Below are 24503 nucleotides of genomic sequence, written 5' to 3' on the forward strand. Positions count from 1 at the left end.
AAATGAGTTTAGAACAACACAGCAGTGGAGTGTTTGACGATAATTCCGGATCATGAAACCGAAATGCATTTTTATGAACGTAAATTTTTAACACAATTCCAGTTTTTACACGATTTCTGTGCAGATACAGCTATGGGGTCAATAATGGCCCTCACAAATTGACAAAATCATCTTGATAAATACAAATGAATAGTTCGTGTTTCTTGATTGTACGCTAAAGGCATCACGCATCCTATTTCCATGCCAACGCAGCCTTCAAATATTCTTGCGCAGTACAAAAGTATGGTTGCGCACTACAAAAAATATTTGCGCAGTAGGAAATTTTCTTAGAGGGAACACTGCCGACGTCTCGCAATCGTTTTACGAAAATCAACATATAAGCTTAAAATTATAAGGCGCGGATCTAAGGATTTGGGCAATACACATTTTAAGACGCAGGTCGCCAACTTTACCAAGTCGCGGGCCAAACCAAACTTAGCAAGTTCTCGGTGGGCCGTATTAAATTTCCACTTACAATTTTGTTATAAAAACGTGTGGCCTTTAGGCACTGTAATAAAATAACTCTTAATCAGGGACGGACCTAAATGTTTGATCCAGTTAAAATGAGTCAAGTTATACTACAAAAGAAAGTAACGCGCACAGCGCGAAAAAAATGCGTTTGTTTGGTTTAAATTGGCAAACTATTTAATTTACAAGAAAAGACGTGACGCATTTGGCACACAAAAATAAAATATGAACATATTTCTTATACTTTTTTTGTTAATGTTTATCATATACGAATACATCAGTGATTAATTTAGAGAAAAATGAATTTCATACAGTTTCATGCTACGAAAAATGTCCCACTTATAGTTGTCATGCGCACGTCACCTTTGGTCTAAGAAGACTCCATAAAAACGAAGATATAATTCAAAGTCAAATTTATAGTTTTATAGTCTGGTCTTAAGGAACGTAGGAAGGAGGTTGTTTTCACATTATACACCAATATTTAAATTAGGCCTCAATAGGCTCGCTAAAAGTTATCTACATACCCTTTAGGGGTCCACGGATCCCAGTTACAGTACACTGCTCAAAATATATTTTTTGTGTAAGATAAGCGCGTCCCTTGGGCCGCTTAAAATTTGGGTTCGGCAACTTGATAAACAAAGAGGACGAATTTGAACTTATTACTTGTTCCTAAAACATATACTGGTGTAGTGATTGAACATTTAAAACACGTCCCGTTGAACTAAAACGAAACCAAATTTCAGGATTATTAGACAAACGCCAATTGTTATAAACAATGAGAATTTAAATAGATAAAAATCGCTCTTTTGGTGTAAAGGGGGTTTACACTGTAAACCAGTGATTCTCAAACTTTTTTTCTCGCGTACCATTTTGAGCTTTTGTACAGTGTTCATGTACCACCTAAGTTTTACATCTGACTGGAATATCTCAAACTATAACTATTTTAGCATAAGGTAAGAAAATGAGCATGTAGCTGTATTAAAGTTCAACAAATGTCATTCAAGGGAGGACATAAAAGCCATAAATTATACAAAACACAGCAAATAGTTTTAATGCGATGGATGTAGTTGTTTTTCTTCCACCAGCTGCTAACAATTAACGTTTTATTATCTTGAACAAGATAATTTTGTTTTTATCTTGCGGGCCAATGTTTTTAAATAGCGATTCTTAGGCTTATTGCTGGCAAATCATACTTAGCGTATGGTATACTCTAACTTACACCCACGTTTCGCTACGGTAGGTATGAAATAATTTCAACACCAAAATTTTGCAAATTTGCCACATAATTTATAGATCAATGGGACGTCTGAGGTCGATGTTCTATTTTTGGTTCTATTGTTATGCATCGCAAAGCATCATTCACAAATTTTGTTGTCATTTAAAGTAAGAAAGAAACAAAAATTAAAGTGAAATTGCTAGATTAAAGCAAAGCTGACTATCTGCCCCTCACAGAGAAACTAAAAATGCCGTTGAACAAAGTAGCATTTTTGGTAAAATCCGAATTAGTTTGTTGAAGCAATTCACACACCAATTGAGATTAACCGCATTTTGCATCAATTCAGGGGTTGGCAACCTACGGTCCGCGGGTCAAATCCGGCCCGCCAATAAATACCATCCGGCCCGCCACATCCTTTACGAAATGGGTAGGAGACGTCATTCCTTATATTTTGTGTCTATTTCAGGTTAAATGCGAAAAAATTTAAGCCTAAAGGTGCAATGCTTAGCCTGGATTGGATTTGTCAACGATGGAAGTTTCCCCGATATCTGAATTCATATTTGTCGCTTAAATTTTATTACGGCCCGCATATACCTTTTTAGGTTGGTTTTGGTCCGCGACTAGGAAATAGTTGCCCAACCCTGCTCTAATTCATTGAAGAATAATTTAGTTGTCCAAATCTGTTTGGAAGCTATCGATGAACATATGTGGAAAGACCACTTCCTATGTTACGTTTTATCGCGATTTTATGTTCTGTAGCCTACGTACCGAACGATATTCGAGTTTAAAAATAGAAATAATTTCAAAACATAACAGTATAGATGGTCTTCGCTGTTGATAATTTACCCAGGCCTATTATAATAGGCAGTGTTTTTGCGCCATTTTATACACAAAATAAAATAAGTATGGGTTTCAACCAGGGAGTCGAACCGTTTCACTTTTCCGGTTCGGTTCGGGTTTACTAATTTTTTCGGAATACGGTTTCGGTTTCGAGCAAATTGAAAGTTTCGGTTCAGCTCCGGTTCGACCATTGTTATTTTATAACCGGTTCATAAAGTTCCGGTTCGGATACAATATAAGTTGCGTTAAATCCAAAAATGTGGGTTAATAAATGTATAGAGAATAATCTTTAAATTGTAAGTGATTCAAGCGAAGTTACGTGACGTATTAAAAATCAGAAACCCATTATTGAAATATCTAAAAAAATCAATGTTTTATTAATCAATATTTATATTTTTTTCATAAAATTTCGAACATTGCGTAAATTAATTCTGTAAAATACAAGTTGTGACGTCATGCTGGAGGTGAACCGCTTTTGTTTACAGGTTAGGGTTCGATTAAGGTTCATGTTCTTTCAATTTTTTTGGTTCAGTTCCGGTTTGGGTCCTTAAGATCTTACAAAAAACGGTCCAGGTTCGGTTTGAAAAAAATTGACCCAAAACCGGTTCATAAAGTTCCGGTTCGGTTACGGTTCGACTCCCTGGTTTCAACAGCCCTGTTGACTTGCAGCGAACGTCATTCATTTTATTATCCTTTGTGGACGAAACAATGTTCTTATCCTGTAACACGATATAGCCCTATCTTCGTAGCGAAATCTAACGGGTGCATTTACGAACTATATTCCAAATATAAATTTCTTCTGTTTTTTACTTTAAACTTTCATGTTCAGACTCCTTAAACAGAGTTCTTTCCAACTGGATTTAGTCTTAACTTCTAGCGACACCGCTACAATCGGTACGTTTTAATATCGTTGGTAGTCTTCGGAAAATAGCAATGCATTTTTCACCAAATTCTACTGTTTGGCATTAAAGAAAGCCTTGGGATCCAAAGGTGATGCTCACGTTCGTTGGGCATTGTTGGAGCATTTTTAGATAACCATTTACCGCCTAAGGGGTCGAAACAAAACATTGTCCGTAATGGTTCATGCCGAGAGTAGGCGTCTCCTAGAATCGGACATTATCGAGCAGGTTCGAGGATTTCCGAATCCAATAGTTTCAGCATAAATCATTACATTGCCAATATATTCAAAAAAATTCGTGTCTTGTTTTTACTTTGCCAAAGGAATTTTTTGAATTCTGATAAATTAGCCTATATCAAAGAAGCGGAAACTAAAAGTTTAAAAACTTCGGTGGTAAGGGATACATACAATAAACCACGCAAACGTAGATTCGTGTCAAAGAACTGTATTAATATTTATCGAACTTGAGTTCACTACTTTGTTGCAGTGAGCATGATCCTAATCTTGACAGTTTTCTTTCGCTTTTTAACAGGATGATTGGGCTATTGTAAAACTTTGATGACTTTTTAACAACGTTTTTATGCTCCAAAGTTGCACCACTGAAAAATAAAGTTGCCGCGTTTGGTAGGTAACAATGTGTTTTTAGATTTTATTTCGTAAATAAACAATAAAACAGACAGTTTGACATTCTTGTAAACGATGCATAAAAAAATGGGGTGGCGGCGAAAATATAACTTGTAATTCTTTATCTCAAATATTACACGAATATTGGCCTTGTCGCCTTAATCTTACAAACTAAAATACATATAATCAAGTTTGGATGGCTCTGCTTTCTAAAGCTTTAGTCGACATTCTTCGAACACGACCCCTACTAGATACACTGTCGTGTCTGGAATGTCGGCCACTGGACTCGTCAGAGTCGGTTTCACTTTTCCCAGAGTGTATTTCCGCATAACAGATTTTTCGCTTTCTTTTGCGACGTGAAAGTTTTAAAATTGACGAGCGAGTTCTTCGCAAATTATTAGGGATACCGACTGGGGAGGATACCGGCAATGTAAACTTGTTGTCGTCATTATCGGTTATCACTTCACAATCGCTATTGTTATCTGGAGAATCCCTCTTCGAATTAAATGTAGGCCTTCGCTTGAAGTTGCGTAAATTGGAACCACTTTCTTGGTTATTAACTTTTTGATTAGCTTGAAATTCTTTAATAGTGATATCTGCAAAATAAGAATTTCGACAAATTCATATTCATACCAGATGCTTTAAGGTTATTTTTAATCTATTCGGCGATGGACCATTTAGTCAGCAGACTCTCATTATGCCAGGGGTTGTGAAGGTACGGGGCGGCCCCTCCTTTGCGGCGTGAACCTTCGCAAATACGCGGAAGTCCCACTAAAATATATTTTTAAAATTAATTTAATATTAAGTCTTCTCAACCTCCTTTTTGTGACTGACACTACTTTGTGTCAATCTCCTAATTCTAATTCACCTCAGTGATCACGGTGCGCTAGGCAATGTTATTGTTCGTTTTAAGGAAATATTTTCAGCCGAAACGCACCCTTCACATTATTATAATTAAATGGGATTGCCGGTATAGCTAGTTAATATGCGAGACTCCATTATGTGTCAAACGAGTTGCGTCTTTTTTAATTAAAGCCTACTCAAATCAAATTAATGATTTTTGCGCGCATGGCGTCATTGGACCTGACTTGCACATTTAAGCGGGATTCATTTGGGAACGGCTATTTTTTTAAGATCTGACTTTAGGTTATGACTCAACATTGTGACATTATCTCTCAATCATTTAACAGCAAGGCCTAGCAGCGGCCAACTCGACATATTGGACTTTAATATATTTTCACCTAATAGTTTTATTTTGCATAATTATTGGTCTGCAACTACTCTTAACACAATCGGCATTTGAGACTCATAACACAACAAATTTAATGTGTTTTAGAATGATGATTTTCATACTTACATTGCCAAATAACGTTTTGCTAAGAATACTAGAGATATCAAAAGAATTATAATTCCACAGTTCAACATTTTTTAGCGCCACTTTTCAGTAAGCCAGCGTTTCTTAACCAGGGGTGCTCGGTAGGGATGTTCAAAGTAGAATACCAAGGTATTCTAGAATAATAGGTTTCGAATCTAGAATAACGAATCCAGAATATCGAATCCTAGTATAATTTTATTAAATTATTTAACCTCGAATTTGTTTGGGGAAGGGATTTTGTGCTAACATGTGTACATTATAATAAAAAAAATCTCCCATATGTTTAACATTCTTAACAACTGTCATTTGAAGCAGTTGTGTAAACTGTAATATGTCCACTGTCCAGGTTGTTGCCAAAACTTATATTTTTGCCAATAGTGAGTACAATGCAACAACGAACACAGAACTCTTTAGCAATTCGGCCCTGTTTTTAAAGCATTGTTGGGTTTTTGTGCTTCTTTTTTTGACTAAAATGATCTGTTATGCAGTCAAATAATGTACTGCAAAGAATAAGTTACTATTGACATAACGAATACTTGACAATTACGCTGTGCATTACTGTATAACGTCGCTGAATATTGGCCTAAAGTTGACCTTAAGTAACCCTATAGCGCATTTGGTTACATCCAGCACCTCTTACAACGTAATGTTACGTTTGCAACTTAACGCATTTAGAGAAATTGGGAACTCCCCACCTGAAATTGCACGTTAGTCGCTCGCCCAATAATGCTTGATTGACACCTAATTATTAGACGAACGTTATCGCGAGACGTGGTAATTGGTCGCCCGAAACAACGCTGACGCTACACTAACTGGTTACATTTAGCAATCACTATAAATTGGTCGCCCTTACCACACGCGTTTGTACAATTAGGCGCGACGGTCGGCGGTAAAACGTTAAATTATATCGGTTCCAATTACCCGAAATATTGAATCTCATCTGGATTCGAATCCAAGGATTCGATATTCTACTTTGAACATCCCTAGTGCTCGGACACCCAAGGGGCGCGATAACTGTTCCACGGGGGTGCGGGGATACTGAATCAAACACAGAAAATGTATTGCTGTAATTTCTTTGTTTAGTTAAATGTAAATCTAACTCACATTTTGGTTTTGTGTTACTGTGTTAGTTACTGTATAAAAGTAAAAATAAAATTACAATGGTTTTGTTATTTAAGCAATTCTAGAAGGGGGTGCGAGAATTGGTTGGTGATTTAGAAGGGTGTAGCAAGGAAAAAGGTTAAGAACCACTGCACTGAAACGGTGTGTATATTGATATGAAAACACCTGTGGAATGCAGACTGTAAGCACGTGGGCTTTGTGGCTAAAAACAAATTATTCCGGGAAAGGGACACGAGTTTAAAAAAACGCAGCTGATGTGGCCTTCATATCACTGATGATGGTATGAGCATTTGCCGAAACGTTTAGCAATAAAGCATGTCGCTTTTTACGTCTATTTGGGCCGTTATTTTCACCATTAAACTTATGAACAGATCCGTATATAGTGTTCCGAATGAAATGGGTTCCGCTATTTATCGTTTAGTCTAGAGATTCTACAGATAAAAATGGGTCAATGAAGTACAAGTTTATTACTACATGGCCTTATAGGGAAAAAATACCACATACCATTCACAATACGAATGGGTAACTACAAATAATAGATGCTATTCACAAGCTGTTAGTGGCCCGCAGAAAGTTTATCCAATTAACAACCCAAATAATAAATTAACCAACAGCTTAAAACATAAAAGACACCGAACTTTACATCAGGTGGTGTTACGTGTTTATCAACACTTAAACACCCAAATTAATTAATTGCCATAATCCAAATCTTAGAGGTCATTAAGTTATCTTACGAATTTTTAAATAGGGCTTTAGATTACGCGTTTCAGCTTTCGTTTGCCAAATATGTTCTTCAGTTACATAATATCATATTTGATGTTGCAAAGTTTTCCGTATTGTTGTGTGTAAAATTCCTGTGTTTTCCTGCTTCAGTTCGCCTCGTTTCAAACTTGACATGTAACCTTTAATCTCGTAATCTATAACTGTCAGTCTTGCAGGCGGTGTTCTCACGTTCTGCAACACAAGCCACTTGTTTTGCTGGCGTCTGACTCCCGCTGCAAATTGGCCTTAGAATGGCCGCTGTAATGCCTAAGCCATGTTTTAGAGTGCCGGTCAGTCTTATTGGCCAAATATGACGTAACTTTCGTGTTCTTTTTTTTTCTACGTATTGGCTATATACATGTCGTTTCTTAGCGGCTTTAAGCTTTTCTCTCGAGAAGTCTTTTGCGAAGTTTTAGCCGACAGTCGCTGCAATAGGCGGTGGCTGTCTGTCTCACATTAACTTGAAAATAACGTTCACTAATGCTATTTGATAACGTTTTAATTCGTTGTAACAATATACTTTTGATTGGAATTTTAGTTGTGGTTATGACAGGTAGCATATCTGACCAGAAACCTTTGCAAACAACAATAAATCGCGCGGTTGCGACCCGCCGGGCAACTGTATGGGGTCAGGGGCCAGGCCCCAGTGCGCAGGTCGCTGCGGGGGCGTAACAGGTGGGTAATACTAATTACCGAATAATAAATGGTCGGAACGCTAATTAATTTAAGTGTTACCCCGTTAAAACAATTATTAAACCAACGCACAATATTTGAGTTAGGCTGGGGGTTAGCGTTTGGGTGAAGGTGGGTCAAGTGTTGTTATATTTAATAATAATACTGTGAGCGTTCCGACCATTCCGACCATTCATCATTCCGTAAATTAGTGTTACCCCATCAGGTCAGTTTTGTGAAACAAAAATTTGGCCTATTTGCCCTATTAAAATCTTACTATGTAAATATAAGTAACACACACCGGTGAACGAGGTAATTTCATGTGGCGGCATTTGCTTTTGGAATGATTTCACTTTATGTTAATCTTTTACGGGGTTTTTAGATTTGCGGTGATGTTAATTTCTTTGCAATAGTGTCGTATTGCAGTGTTGTTGTGTATAGCTAAAGTGACTGTAAAAATATAACATTTGGTAATAGACCAATTCACAATTCTCATTTCAAATAAAATAGTTAAATAAATATTTGCACGAAGAGGATTAATCTGTGATGAAATTTTTGCCACGCCAAAAAATGCGGAGTTTCTGTTGTGAGGACTAGAATCTAGAATACAGTGAGTTTGTCCCAGCCCTCAACTATATTATTTGCTAACTTTTACTTTGCAACTATTTCTTTTTTACTTCTATCTGTTATCATTATATTTTGTCCGTTTCAAAGGAATCCATACAGCCAAACAGCGCTATGCATACCGAGTCATATTGCACTGTGTGACTCATAAACTCTACAAAGCGCAATTTCTGTTAAATCGTCTACATCTGCGAGTAATACGCGAATCTCTTTTAGGCGTCTAATGCGTCACGCGTCCATTAGATTCAATTGTTTTGCTAATTTAACCCAAATAAAAGCACTTTTTTCATATAAAGGCACTTTTAGCTGCGAATTTGAGCACGAGTTCCCTCGAAAACTCTATATATGCACGTTTCAATGGTTATTTTATTATATTACGTCTCGGTATGCGGCATTTGCTTGTTGCCGCCCTTGTACCATTTTGAGTCGTGCGGGCCTGCTGTAATTTTTTTCGCGGAAAATGAAATGTCTTATAACTCTACTATTTTAGCTAATTGTGGTAGTTAAATGAAAAAAAATAGTGTTTTATAATAAATTTAAACTTACCATTTGGGGATCCATTAGATGGTGACTTCGTGGTTATGGTTGAAGAAAAATCAGGATCATATTCGTAGGTGTATTTCGAACTGCTTTTCATTAATGTCTTTATTTGTTCTTCGTCAACACAACCATCTCTTTTTTGTTTATCTAACAATTCATTGTCATCACTAGTTTCGTCGATTATTGCTGCATTACGTTTGCGTTTCCTACTGATTCTTGGTTGTCCTTCAAACTCTTCGTCAGAAGTTATATATGAACGACTTTTTATACGGGAAGAAAATTGGTTAGGGTTTGCAATAGAAGTACAGGGTTTATCGCCTTCCACGTGATTTCCAGCTGGTGTAATAATAACTCTTCTTCTTGTTCTTCTGACAACATTTCTATTAATTTTGTAAATATATTTTGTGTTGGTTTATGAAAGTATAACAGGTACATGGTAGAAAAACGCCAAAAAAGTTACGTTAATTAATTAAACAATATGAAATATTAATTTACCTTGAATCAGATCGTAGATCACGCATCTTACTTGTGATCTGTAAAGTGTTTTGCCAGTTTTCAACTATTGGTTTCATTCGGTCACACACTAAGGCCTGTAGTCTGACAGTCATGCTGTATATCTGTAAGCACATGGTAAAATCAATACTCATATTACTAATAAAAAGTTCTACATTTCTTTTAACTGTAAGTCGCCCAATTTGGAACTTTTAAATAAATTATATAAATCACAATTAAAACTTTTTAAACTAATTGGTTTTCAGAGTCTAAAATCTGCAGAAACTCTTTTCCTTTACGCAAATATTTTTGTCAGAATGCAAATATTCCCAAGTTTTTGAAACACAAATAACAATTCTTTAAAAGCAATCAATAAATTAACAAAAAATACATTGCTCTAAGCAGTGTTTTTTTAAGGTGTTTTGGGGGACCGTTCTCCAGCGGTTTCCCAAATTTTGGACTTGCAACTTTTTGGTATTTAAATGAAACACTTGCGGTCTCTTACTACTTAGCGGTCACCCAAACCAAACCTTAAAAAAAAACCTGGCTCTATGCATCAGGGTTTTGTAACTTGTAAGCAGCCATTGGCAAGCAAAAAACAACCAATTGAAATTGTTCCTTAAGTGTAACTTTTAACGAGTTCTATTTTCATACTAGACAAAATACCCAGCGTTGCTTACGTAAATTGAGTATTGACACGTTTATTTCCAACTCGTTAAGGACTAGTGGCAATGTAAATCTACTTGAGTTTTGCGTATAGTTGAACAAAATGTAAGAATTCATGGTGCTATTTAAAAAAACAAAAAATCAGGTTGTACTATGTCCGTGTAAATTTGCTAGCCACAAGCAATAGCTAATAGTTATAAAAAAACGAACATAGTAAATATCCTGTAATCGAGAAGTAATGCTACGGATAGCGTAACATCATCATCGTTATGCCAAAACGATGACTACGTGGTGCTACATGTTCGGTGAGAATAACATGTAATGTGTGTTTTTTTGCGTTTTGCGATGTTTGAAGACTTGTTGGCTATTCTTAAACAGCACAGGCGCAGGTCGTCCCTTGACTGATGCCGCTGATTCTCAAACGGGTCAACTAAGTGCTTCCCCGCAATAAGACTATCACGTTATCAGGATACGGCCTATGTCATAGCGAAATTGAATCGACTGGCGTGGTAGAAATTATTGCAATCCTCTGTGTCAGTCAATCATTTAATTCAATTCTTCGTCTTCGTGAGCAAAATGTATAAACAACGTCTTAGCGTAAGAGCGTAAAACTTTTTCAATTATCTCTATAATCTGTTTGTAGCTCAAACTTGTATAACGGACTTTTTGACGCGTTTTTTTTAAGTCCAACAAATGAGACGTTACGAAGTAAATACTTTTCAGGCTTACATTTTACACATTGTTTTTTACAATACAAAAGTAAAATATAATCTAAATGCAATGTTGTGTGTTGTGTAAAAACAAAAAGCCGTGAAATTAATCGATCGGTACTCGCTTCGGCCCGTGTGGAATCATAATGTCTAAGGTAAGCGATTCGCCAACTAAAAGCAAATAGAAGCAATTTTTTTCAGTTGCATAGTACCACACAGGTCGGTTCAAGAACACCACGTTTCTTAAATTACTTGAACTACGACGTTGCGCAGTGGTTCTATGTAGTGGGCCTTGCTCAAAAACAGTACTTCGGGCCGCGACGAAAAAAGTTTGCCGACCACTGATATAGCCGATGATCACGAGATAGCAGATCTATTCAATAAACATTTCTCCTCTACTTCTATGCTCACCAAGATTGTATTATTGCTTCTTTTACCAACTTTTCTTAGCAATACATATATATATAAATTAACCAAACTACCCCGATGTTTTTAACGCGTTACGTCACTTAGACCATAATAAATCATCTGATTTATTCATTCCAACAGATTACCTTAAAAGCTTTGTGCGAAGTACTTATTTACCCGTTAATTTTAGTCCATTGTAAGCATCAGTGATCACAGTATATTAAAAACGACTCTATCATCGTACAATCACGTTTAAAGGTTCAATATCGCCCGAAGCCCAGTATTATATTAACTCCTTCCCTTACCTGGCATAAACATATCTTATAAACTTGTCATAAAGGCACGTACTCGACTAGACATTGTGCATAAGATCTTCAAAACTGTTATGCGGCACATTACTCCTTGTTTTCTACAAAGCTCACACTCTCACAATTCTTCAATATGCCGATCTCATTTATGACAATTGTACTAAGCTAGTTGTAGGATGCATCCTACGAGAACCACATCCCACAGTGAAATTTTATTTGATGTTGGTCTTCCTTCATGTTGAGACTCTGTCATAATTCTTTGATCATATCTAACACATTGATTAGAATTTGTTTTTGCGGACTAATTTTATTCACCCAAATTTGTAAATTTGTACAAACTTTAATTGTGTTGCCATATCAGTTATTTTTTTGTCGCATTCTTCTCTGTTGAATTATGTTCTGTTAGGGCAGAGTTTCCCAACGTGGGCGTTGGCGAGTTACAAGGGGACGGTATGTGTCTTTTTTCTCATTTGGGGGACGCTGAACGCACATAGGGGGGCGTTACATAAAAGTACTTTTCGCAAATATTTTATACATAAAAATAGTAACAAACAGAACTGTAGGTAACATTTAAGCTTAATAGTTGAACGCTAACTCTCACCCTAACCCAAATATTGTTAGCAATATAAACCCCCGGACAAAATGTGGTAGGATGGCAACTTTCGAAAAAGTGGTAACTTCTGGCGTAACAATTGGCTTTCTCATGTAAAGTTGTTGGTTGTTGTTGCGTTTCACCATTTTATACGCGGCAAAATGTTTGTATATTTAAAGCCGGGCTCGCCAACCGACGGTTCGCGGGCCGGATTCGCCGCCTCTTTGACAACTAGACACAAGTCCATTTCAAATACTTTTTGACTATTAAACTATACGTACGTGAGAAAAAGTTTCGCGCTTCGCGCGATTCATTTCTCTGCGTCCGGTTTGATGCTGTATTTTGACCTACATTAGCGCTTCGGTAACATTGTGCTGTGGAAGTGCGTCGCGGGCAAACGGAAAACGAATTAAAAATATATTGGACATATATTATTTAACATTTTTTTGGCAATGTAATAAAAACTAGCAAAAAATTTAAAGCTTCGCTTGACAGGTGCGCCTGGACTCAAAAAGGTTAACAAACACTGAACTAGATAAACTAAGTTATCTTGTTTTCTCACAGTAGTTTTATAACACTTTTCATTAGTAGAATGGATGAAAAACGTTTTTTTTTATCGCGCTTCGCGCCAACACTTTGTTACTGCCTCCTTAAATGTAATTAAACACGTTTTTAAGTGGAAATCCAAGGCCTTCCTGATTCACAGTTGTTCTAACATTTGAATAACACAAATCTTAGTTAGCATTTTGTGCGGCCCGCAGAGACCTTTCTAAGTTTGGCTGGTGCCCGCGACTAGAAAAGGTTGCCGACCCCTGATTTAAAGTTGTGGTTCAGAAAGTTGAATTTCTCCTGGTAATGACATAACCTTGTGAAATAATGTAGGTATATTAGGAATTAATCTTTTAACGACAAAACTGGATTTTATTATGAAACTATATGTTCAATCGTCAGATTTATTAATTGCAGTAGTGCAAAGTACTTTGCACAAGTGTGTGTTAAACCTTAACGCAATTATTGCTGTATGTAAATTATATGAACTGTTACCTACATGCCTTAGTTTTTTAATAGGCACCTACGTCATTAATTTAGTTCAATTTATACGGATGCTCATGTAAATTCCTATAGTGAATGTATGTTAAACAACCTAAAATATAACTGACAGCTCATCGAAACGAAAGTGCAGACAAAATTACGTAAGACAACGATTAATATAATACTTTACTGTAAAGCAAGATGAGGGGGGCGAAATGAAATATAATGGAGCCCAAGGGGGCACTAGTGCAAAAAAGGTTGGGAAACACTGTGTTAGGACATTTTGATTTAAATTTCTCTGGATCTCTCATTTTATTTAACGCTGTGCATTACTTTTTGTCAGATTGTAGTACCTTTCCCTGTACACTAGTGAGTTATTCTTAACGTCTTGTTGCTAAAAACTGGTACGCTACTCGCTGTAAATCGCGTCACTAGAAAAGGCATTCTTCAGTGGTAAGAGTGCCACCTGACTTCCGTTTAAATCAATAATAAAAAAAGTATTGTGGTAAAAACTGAAAAAAAATTTTATTCATTTTGTTCAGTGGTTTCCAACCTGGGAAGTGTAAACCCTACGGTAGTGCAAAAGATTTGTCTAGGCGGTTGCCATTTACTAATTATTAAACTAAAGAAAAAAAACTTAATAAGTATAATAATAAAGTAAAAATTTTATCAGTAGAAGGAGCAAGAATAACCACCAGTTCAACAGTTGTGCTAATGACATTGACTTTAGTGAACAAGTTATTTTTATTCTCAGGACCGAATCATTATTTCAGGCTAATGGCCTTGCCAAATACAAACGGCAACAGGTGCCGTTCCGACCACCGACAACCGTTTAGGGACGCTCAATAAAACTCTTTTTTTTATTTATGCTTACTTGAATACTGTGAACAATTTACAGAAAATCGAAATGATATAAAAACATATATAAGTGAAACAGCTCTAAAATATCAGCTTGGTTTAGACTTTTAAAGTAAATGAATTCTTGTTGTTTTGTTCAAGTTACATTACAAGTTTACGAGAAGTAAACTTTCCTTTACGAGTAGTCATAAGCAAAAATACAATTTTATTTTGGGGGAATTTATCAAGTAATGCAAACATTATATTGGTTTATGTTATACACCAAAATTGGTGACACATTGTTGTTTTTTTTGTAAAATGATAGGAAGTGGCGATAACTTTAGTTTAATCACTAACAAATAAAGTTATGTCAACTCAAAATGTTAATTCATCTACTTGCCTTTGATTTTTTGTTGGTATTATACGTTTTGGAGTTTCTGAACAGCAGTGTAAGATCTTCGTTCATTTGAGTTGGATTTTCATAGCTGCCAAAAGCAAGTTTCTCGCGAATTCTTTTCAAGTCCATTGGCATGTCAACGTAATCACAATAATCCTGTAATATTTGATAACATCGTAAAAAAACAAACAGATATAAAAGCTTTGGGTTAGAGAGGTTTGAAAAGGTTTTTAGATTTGTTTTAAACTAGGTATTTATTCGCTTGCTTGATAACATTTGCCACGTTGCAAGGCGAGATGTTTTGTTTTTACAGTATTTTATCTGATAAAAATAGTTGTTGTGACAAAAACGAAAAAACAAAACATGTATAAACACAATGATATTAAAAATCTACCCAACATCAAAAGCGTTTTTGACACTATGGGGCAAACTTTAAGCTTCATAAAATAGCCGATATTCTAGGGTTTTTATATGGGAAAAACGGGGACAAAATATTTTTAAAATCTCAAATAGTTTAAAAAAATAAAGTTATATTATATCCACGTTGCAATTGTTTTACCAAGTTTCCTATGAAAAAGACTGTAAACAAAGATAGAGTTTTATAAAACTTTTATGCATATGTTTATCACCTGATGGATAACCGTTTCCAATTGATTATATTATTACTTCTTTTTACCTATTTTTTATATATTAAAAAGTTTGGTGGCCTAAACATTTTTTAAATTACCTATGTAAATAACTCTAGCATGCTACAACAGCTTAGGATAATAAACATGCTTTTTAACATCTGAGCAAACAATAACTTGATAATTTAAATAAGCCTACTTACAGGATAAACATCTTCATCAACACTTTCCCGAAATGGCGCTGCATCTTCAGTATCCCATACTAATGACAACAATTCACTGCATTGCCTTTTCCATATGTTAATATCAGGAATATCTTGTTGTGGGATGACACTTGATGGCTCATTTGTTTTTCGTTTACTTCTTTTACGATTCTGCCTTTGTGACTTGCTTGAGCTCTAAACCATTTTTTAAATTTAATAACATGCCAAACTATAGTGAGAAAAACAATACTAGTTGAAGTATTTATTAGAGTGAAAAATTGGCTACACCCTAGGGCTGACGAGATTTTTAACATCTAACAAGGCCTGTTTTCTAATTTTTTAAATGGTTTGGCAAGCAATGGCAAAAAATTATGAAAATATATGGTTATTATTCTGATATGGTCTTAGGCTGAAATCTTTGCAGTAAATCATCAAAACCCTGTTAAAGGTAATCAAAGATTCATTTTTCTCGGCAGCATCATCGACAAACATTTTTCAATATACGTAAAACTTTTATACTATTATTTTGTATCTACTTAATAGTTGAAAAATTAAACCTAGGTTTTCAGAAACTATGATGACAGTTTATATGTATAACAGCTAATTAAGATGGTCATGTAAAAATACGTTAAGCACCACTGGTGCATTGATAATGCAGCTGGTGCGTTGATATACTTCATTTAGCCATTAATAAATCCTAAAAGGCATTATATGTAAGAAGGTTATAAAAAACGCCAAGCTATAACCAACTGTTGCCCCTGATTTTCAGTGACGTGGTCTGCCAAAAATTTAATTCACACAGTATTTTTTGCCGAACATATGAGTAATATTTCTAGCTGCTGGAAATAATATTTTAGACAAATCCAACTGCCCACTACATTACCCTCAGGATATCATATTGTTTGGATTTGTATTCTCCTTTTAGTTAATAAATATAATTTTTCAATTGTTTCCAGCTTTAAAAGATAACCCTTAAAAAAAGATTTTTCTTTATTGATATTTTTTTAGAATTTATTTTGCTTTTTTGTTTGGTATACTTTGGATGCAAAAACTAAAAACTATGAAACTACAATTTTTTTTTTCGGAATAATTAATTAAATTCGGGTAATCAAATCTGATGTAATAGATAATGTCAATACATCTATATTATAAAATCTGTAACAAGCCAAACTTTGTGCGGTAAAACGCATTTAGGTATTTTCTCAGAGGTTCGTTTTCCATAAAAAGTTTAGCTTATCAAAGTTTTTTCCGTAGTTTGGATCTAAAAAATAAGATTGACAAAAATATTAAAACTAGTTCTTGATTTTGTATTGCTAATTTGGTGCAAAGCAACATGTGTTAATGTCGCATAACTATACCTCACATTATTTCACTTTTGGCCTTCATAACTAGATTTATAAATTATAACTAAGCAAACCTTTAACTAAATTGGTTAAAAATGATAGCATCCCATGGTCTAAAATATCCTGTATAAATACTTGGAGCCAAAATAAAACTTAGAATATAGTTTGCTTTACTGTACTTTGTTGGACTGTACCTAGACTTAGAAACACCCCTGGACTTTAATACAGTTTGGGTTATATTTTTATAGTAAAGTCTTATGCCAATTGTGCTTGAGAATTTTATTACCTCACAATACACTCTTAATTTATTACCCTCACAATACACACATATATATTTCAGTTTGGTGTTATTCATAGAATAGACAGATTATTAGCTGAGCAGAACAACTAATGCCAGGACACACATGCGTAAAAATAAATCTTTATTAAGGTTATGATTCATAAAATTAAACATTATATTGATGGCCCTTTTTGATCAAATTGTAAGGTAAATCTTTCGCAAAATCTCATTTTAAAGCCAATTAATTGATATATTTTATCATTTTTACTTTCAAAAGTTATTACTTTAAACATGTCAAGCCATTTATGGCTTCTGTCCTCTGTTTATATGTGTTATGGTTATTTTAAACAATAGGTTAACCATACCCTAACATTGGTTATTATAAACCCACTGTATTTAATGGCACTCAATACCAACAGGCAGTGTAAAATACTGTCAAGTGTCTGTATGAAGTTACTAATATGAGTAAAGTTACGTTTTAAATTAGCCAAGGTAAATATATCTGAATTTGGGGAACAAATTAAATGTAAACAAGGCAATGTTATTTGTTTTTGAGTTTTTGAGGAAGCACTTTATTCCCTTCTTATTTGATCATTGATGGCAGGCCTGCACAAGTCAAAATGATATAAGGGACTCAACAAGCCAAAAAATGCAATCTGGAGTTTGACCATTTTTTGGGATAGCATTTTAAAGCTGAAGCATATTACATATATTAATGCTACATAACAGAAGGAACTAGACGGGGGTGCGGTTGTTGTATATTTTGTCAGGGGGTATATTTTCAGGGCTTGGTGTTTTTTTTTTAATTTTTTTTTACTTTCTGTTATTGGATATTTTGTATATTATATTGTATATTTTATATTATATATTTTATATTTTTTTCCGTAACTGGTTTCTGCAAGCAAAAACAGATATGGGCCAAAAACTTCCCCACTTAACTTCTGGCTTTGATGCGAAAGGGGTTCAAATATGGCGTTGTAGTATTTGGGAAATGATCGAAACATATATTTGATAAATAGAATTTACGTAGATAATGCGTACAAGCATGTTAATACACTTTGGCCAGCTAACATGTTTAAACGGCAAATATTATCATTCTCTCAAAATGGTTTAAAGTCCATGGTTTCCTATACTTTTTCCAACTTTTATACATTTGCCAACTTTTCGCTAGGTTGGAGTAGATAGCTACTAAGAGCTAAAACGATGATGTCACAATATTTTAGGTTTTTTGCCCCCAAAGCAAAGGCCCCTGGGTGTGCAGCCTCATAAACCTTGACATCGCACCTTCATACCTCTACGCCATGTCTCAAAATTTGAAAGTTCTACGATGTATACTTTTTATATAATGCTTCGGACAAATATCGGTCTGAAACATACCAAGCAAACCATAAAAACCAAAAAAGAAAAGAATAGCGGCAAAAACAAGTTATGTCCCGAAAATAAATTTTCGGCCCAATTAATAAGAGCAAAAACAAGATATGTCCCCAAAATAAATTTTCGGCCCATATAAATAAGAGGAAAAACAAGATATGTCCCGAAAATAAATTTTCGGCCCATATAATAACGGCGAAAACAAGATGTGCCCCGAAAATAAATTTTCGGCCCATATAATAAGAGCAAAAACAAGATATGTCCCGAAAATAAATTTTCGGCCCATATAATATGTAATGTTCATTCATATAAATTGGTTAAAATCTGGTGTATTTTTATGGTAAAATATTGACATTTTTGCACAAGTTTTAGAGCGACATATTAAAAACGTCAGGCAAATTTCGACGAAAGGCCTAGTCAAACGCAAGTAGTGAGACATCTCTCTTGCCTAAACCACACTTTCTGAAATGTGTAGAAATTTTGAAGCAATTTTATCAAAATGCGCTTCAAAACTACCTACTTTTTACAGTATTATGGCAGTATCTTGGTGATTCAGTCTACTTTTATGGTAAATGCACAGCTATGTTTTAGGTAAGTATGGTTGCGACGTTATTTGTAGAATAGACAGATTTTAAGGTGAGCAGAAAAACGTAAAAGATATATTTTGTTAATTGTGAGGTCTAAATATAAGCTAAACTGTTTAAAAAACTAGTTAGGAATATAATAAAAGAAAAAACAAGCAAAAAAATCATATTAGATATTAAAGCAATATCTTTAGTTATCATGGTTTCATAACTTTTGTTATCATGGTTAGATACCTTTTTTGTAATATTTTGAAAAAAACTGTAGTTGACAGAAAGTCGCTTCATCAATTGTGGCATGTCTTCACAATTCCTTTCTCTTATAAAAGTCAAAAGTATCTCCTCTAAGTACTACAAAACAAACAAAGGTTTGTACATTTTGCTATATTCATGCCTTACTTACACTAAAACTTAGTTGGGTATTTGAAACAAGAACAAACAAAAATAACAAAGAAATAATGCACATGTTAAATACGTGAAAATTCAGTCCAGTAACAAACACTATATGTTGACATGTTATTCTGCACAATTATAGTGTTTCACTAATTTGTAATAAAAATTGTAAGATTGTTTAGACTTTCTTCTAAAAATGTTAATATAGCATGTTTAATTAATTAACTAAATAAATCTATTTACCAAATATAGACCAGTAAAAAGTCTCAACAATTGCGACTTCAATTACCTGTGCAGTCTTCACAATTTCAGATTCTTCTCTGTTAAATGCAAGTGCATTAAGGGTTAATTGTTTAACATCCCATTCCAATGATGATAAATGGCGATAAAAGCGATTTTGGAGTCTTAGGTTTATTATTGTTAAGTCAACAGGATATGCAACAGCAAGAACATAAGTTGGGTAAACTTTCAAATCAACCGGTCCAGAAAATGGAAAAAACATATCTATAAGACAGTTCAGTTAATAAATTATACTGATGTACAATTTTACATTTAAATGTCACCTACCACATTTTAATATGAAGTCAAAACCATTTTGAATTCTACTTATTTCCTGGTCAACAACATGATAGGTGTTAGGTAGATTTTCAACTAAGCTTAAATCCCTGCCCCACCATTCCTTGGGTAGCTGACGACTGCGAAACAATTCATGCATTTCAAGATCATCAATAGGAAGACCTTCAAACATAATTGTGCAAAATTATAAAAAAAGTAAAAGTGAGTCACAATCCCACTAATAAAACTGCCAATATATGAAACTTTTTTTAAAAACAGCTCCACATTATTAAACCCACCCAAGGTGTCTTGTGAGTGATTTATCTTATCTAAGGAGACAAAGAGCTTAGTAAACACCAAGACCACTTTAACAGATGTTAAGCATGTTAACATCCTTTGTATTGAACTTTTTTCTTGTTGAAATGTAATATTGCGTAAGTCACTTTCTGGGATTGTAATGCATGACTACCTAAAAATGATTAATTACAGTTTGTAAAAACATTTGATTTAGTTGAACTTCTGTTTAGAATTCCAATAAATCGCTAGATTCTATTGTTTGATATCAAAAGCTATTATTTGATATATATAAAGTTAATCTAAAGTACCCCACAGCGCTTTTTGTATTATGCTGCAAGTTTGTGACAGCAACGCGGAAATATATAGGCCAGCACCCCTTTCACATGATTATATTGTCAATGTAATGTTAAGCTACGAAAAGCCGCAGACATCAAAATTCTTAAATATACTAAAAACCTTTATTACAAAATCTCTACATATAGAAATTTTACAAAAAATTACAAAATCTATACATATACTGCTTTTTGCTAGCTCCTCGGCAATAACATGTGATTCCTGTTTTCGCATAATAATGATTAGGAGTAGTGTATTGTTAGGAAATTATAAAGCAATATAAATGTATTACTCCAGAAGTAGGCATTTAGAAAAACAAAGCTTTTTAAATTACTTTTAGCAGTATGTTTACACCAAATTAAGCAGATTTAGATTAGAATCCTAAGAAATATATTTTCTACTGTGAGCACCGCTATATAATTATAACATACTTGTTTATTTTTGTCTTGTTGCATCAATGGGGAGAATATATAATGTATAGGTTTGTCTAAAGTGGGTAACAGTGTATAAGTATCCTGTTAATATAGAATCCAGCCATAAGGCTAAAATAAGAACAACAAAACCCCACATTTAAGTACATCACATAATTTTAAGTCTAACCCAATTTCTAACCCCTACCACCCACACTAACCCCAAATAGGGGTACAATGGGTACTGACACAAGGGTTAAGACCTAAATGGTCAAAATCAGGCCTATACAACTTTTTACCTAACCCCAAACCTCACCCTCAAGTACATCACTAACTTCCCTAATAATTTTAACCCTAACCCAATTTCTAATCCCTACTATCCCCACACTAACCCCAAACAGTGGTACAATGGGTACTGGCGTAAAGGTTACTGTGGCCAATGGCCAATCAAGTTTGGATTTAGTGGGCGACTGGAGATTATAATTTATGAAGAAACAACATTAATTTTTAGCTTACTTGTGCCCTTTTTTAAAGTGCATAAACTTTGTGCAAAAAATGCACTTATTGGGAACACTGGTTTCTGTCATTTAATAATATGTCATTCTCAGAACATACAATAGCAGGGAAAAACTAGCCACTATTATTATTTCTATTAAACAAGGAAATTTTGACTGAATATATGATTTGGCCAATGGTTAAAATAAGAATAATGGTAGTGTCATAAGAACGTTGGCCAACTACAGAAACTTTATACATGTACAGATTGTTGTATTTAGTGGTACATGCTTTACTTCTTCTACTGTTTAATTTATAAAACATTTTTATGTCAAACTGCTATTAGTGTTACCTCCCAAACAAATCTGCAAACCAGTATTCTAAGTAGCTATATAGTTAGCAAAGATATTCTCACCCCACACATCTGGCTGTCCATCATTGTTTTCAAAATCCAGATGCTTTTCTTCAGATTCAGGTATTACTTCCAAATCCCAAGGAGACATAGACTCCTTTTCCTAAAAAAAGTTTAAAGATGTGTGCTTTCTTTTTTTCTGATTTATTTGAATACTTGGTTGATTAAAAAAAATTTTTTAACTGTTAAACTTCACCAGTTTTAACTGTTTTTAAATAATATAACAAAATAAAAAAGTTTAATTACCTGAGAGTCCCAAGTTACATTAAAGCATTGAAAATAATCATCATCTTGTTTTGGTAAAAGTTCTGAAATTGTTCCATACCACCATGCATCATCAATGACAGAGCGGAACCTTTGTCCAACATCCCAATGTTCTTTTATGCTATGTTCATACTAAAATAAAATCATTAATAAATATACACAAAATAAAATTGAACCATTGTTTTTCAAGATAATTAAAATTCAAACAAATATGTCAAATTGAGCATTACTCATTTCACAACATGCTGAAAACTGTTATGGAATTGGCTTTAATGCAATTACTTATTAAAACCAATAAAGTAGATAGCCGTCATTGGTAAAGCATAATTTATATGTTTAACTGGCTTGGGAAATTTGATTTTGTTTTAAACCTCAGCTAAACAAAATTCTTTGCTCCTAAAATTAAAATTAAACCTGGACCAAACCCCAAAAAGACTGGACCTTTTTTGTACAACACTAAACCAAAATACTTTTGTATTGTTTATATGTCATACCATAAACCAGTGGTTCTCGACTTTTCAGGAGTCTTGGCCCCCTTCCATTGACACTAAATACTCTGTGACCCCCCTTGGCTAACAAACTAGATAAATGCAACACATGGCGTTACAGGAAAGGTGAAAACCAAAAAAATTGGTTATATTTAAAAGCAAGCAAGTGCTATAAATTTATAATGTAAAGCCGAAGCACCAACTCTAGAGACCTTTATCTGAACTTGCAACTTGTTTTCTGTACAGTGCAACAATACATGGTTAAACAATTAAGTTACAACCTGAAAGGTCTTCTCACAACTATTTTAGAATTATGTTTTCAACACACATTTATTTTATAATAATGTTGCTAAAGTTTTTAACCAGTTTAGACAAATTATTACCAAATACGTAGACCCAAAAAACAAGTCAAGATTGCCAACAGGGAATTTAGATTTGTCATTTAAGAAGAATACTGAATACCCATTAAACTTTGTTCAGAAAACATTTAAGTAGATGTGCTAAAAACAGGCTTTTCTGGGTGACAAATTAGAAAACAATTGTTTTGCCATAAGTTAATTATTAGGTAAGGGTTATTGCAAGACGTTAAGTAATTGGTCGCCCAGAAAACGCTGATGCCTCACTACATTTAAACCAAGAACAAAAATGTGTCGCTACAGCGACAAGGCGGTGTATTTTAAACTAGGCGCAACCATTCTGAAGTGAAATGAGAACATTATATCGGTGAAAATGAGAACATTATATATTCCAATTACCCAGGCACATATGAAGTACTCAATTTCGATTATAGAAAAGTTGTGTGTTTGCAGTTTTACTTTCATTTGGCAAGCATTTCTATATTGACCTAAAAAGGCAATCACAGTCGTCGTTCCAGTTAAACGGCCAGAGCCAAGTATAAAATTTGCATAGGTATTTTAAGGAGGACTTCTAATTGTGATAATGCGAAACAAAAATCTTATCTTTTTGTTTTGTACCAACTGAGTAAATCAAACTGAGGTCTACATTACTATTTAATTTTATGTAGGTCTGTTTAGCTATATCAGGGGCGGGCAACATACGGCCCGCGGGCCAGGTCCAGCCGCCCGCAGATAGTTTCCGGTCTCACATGATAATGCGGCCCGCGGCAACAGTCTGCCGCGACCCCCCACTACTTGTTTACTAGTCAAATATTAGTAGTGGCTGTTAGTTGGTTTTTAGTTATTTGTTTTGGGTAAAATTAAAGACGAACAACATCAACGTCGAAATAAAACGCAGCTCGGAATAAGATCAAAATAAGACTAATACCTAATAGTCGTAGCCTAATACCGTCTAAATCGGAACAAGTTATAAACCCGTCGGAATAAGACCTAAATGGCCTACCTAACCCTAAACCACATCCCTAAGTACATCACTATAACTTTTCTAATAATGCCAACCCTCAATAACCCCAAACAGGGCCAGAAAATCAGAGGCCAAGATAGCGGCGCCATAACGGCGTCCTTCACCGCCCGAATTTCGACACCAAAACGGTCGATGCCATATACCCATGGCCCCGATCGTCCCATATCCTCTTCCTACAGTTTCAAGCTTTATTTCGGCCATTTAGGCCTTGTTCGGAATAATTTAGGACTTATTCCGACAGATTTATGTCTTATTCAGACCATTAAGTTTTTATTCTGCCATGGGTATTACTGCGTATTTGGTTTTATTATGTCGTTGGTGTTAATACTATGGTATTATTGAGTTTTCTGCTTTAGGTATTGTTGCTTTGTTCCCAAATTAGATAGAATTTACAATCAACATTTTTTCCCTTGGATTGGATGTACTTTTCCACTCAAGTCGGTATAAGAA

General features: G+C 34.6%; 1 protein-coding gene across 1 annotated transcript in view; it reads right to left on the minus strand.

Moving 5' to 3' along the window:
- Nucleotides 1-3977: 3977 nt before the first annotated feature.
- LOC146138124 (bromodomain and WD repeat-containing protein 3-like) overlaps nucleotides 3978-24503 on the minus strand; it is a 62656-nt gene continuing 42130 nt past the window's right edge. Inside the window, exons 24-33 of the mRNA XM_083393354.1 lie at nucleotides 22168-22317; nucleotides 21925-22024; nucleotides 19987-20157; nucleotides 19709-19923; nucleotides 19264-19377; nucleotides 15452-15646; nucleotides 14626-14778; nucleotides 9676-9797; nucleotides 9187-9560; nucleotides 3978-4681 (exon numbers count right to left, since the gene is read on the minus strand). Of these exons, the coding sequence (XP_083249480.1) occupies nucleotides 4272-4681; nucleotides 9187-9560; nucleotides 9676-9797; nucleotides 14626-14778; nucleotides 15452-15646; nucleotides 19264-19377; nucleotides 19709-19923; nucleotides 19987-20157; nucleotides 21925-22024; nucleotides 22168-22317 (2004 nt within the window). The 3' untranslated portion in view covers nucleotides 3978-4271. The remainder of the gene's footprint in view (nucleotides 4682-9186; nucleotides 9561-9675; nucleotides 9798-14625; nucleotides 14779-15451; nucleotides 15647-19263; nucleotides 19378-19708; nucleotides 19924-19986; nucleotides 20158-21924; nucleotides 22025-22167; nucleotides 22318-24503) is intronic.

The sequence above is a fragment of the Ascidiella aspersa genome, chromosome 7, assembly GCF_963924565.1.
Source record: "Ascidiella aspersa chromosome 7, kaAscAspe10.2, whole genome shotgun sequence".
In the NCBI taxonomy this organism is placed as follows: Eukaryota; Metazoa; Chordata; class Ascidiacea; order Phlebobranchia; family Ascidiidae; genus Ascidiella; species Ascidiella aspersa.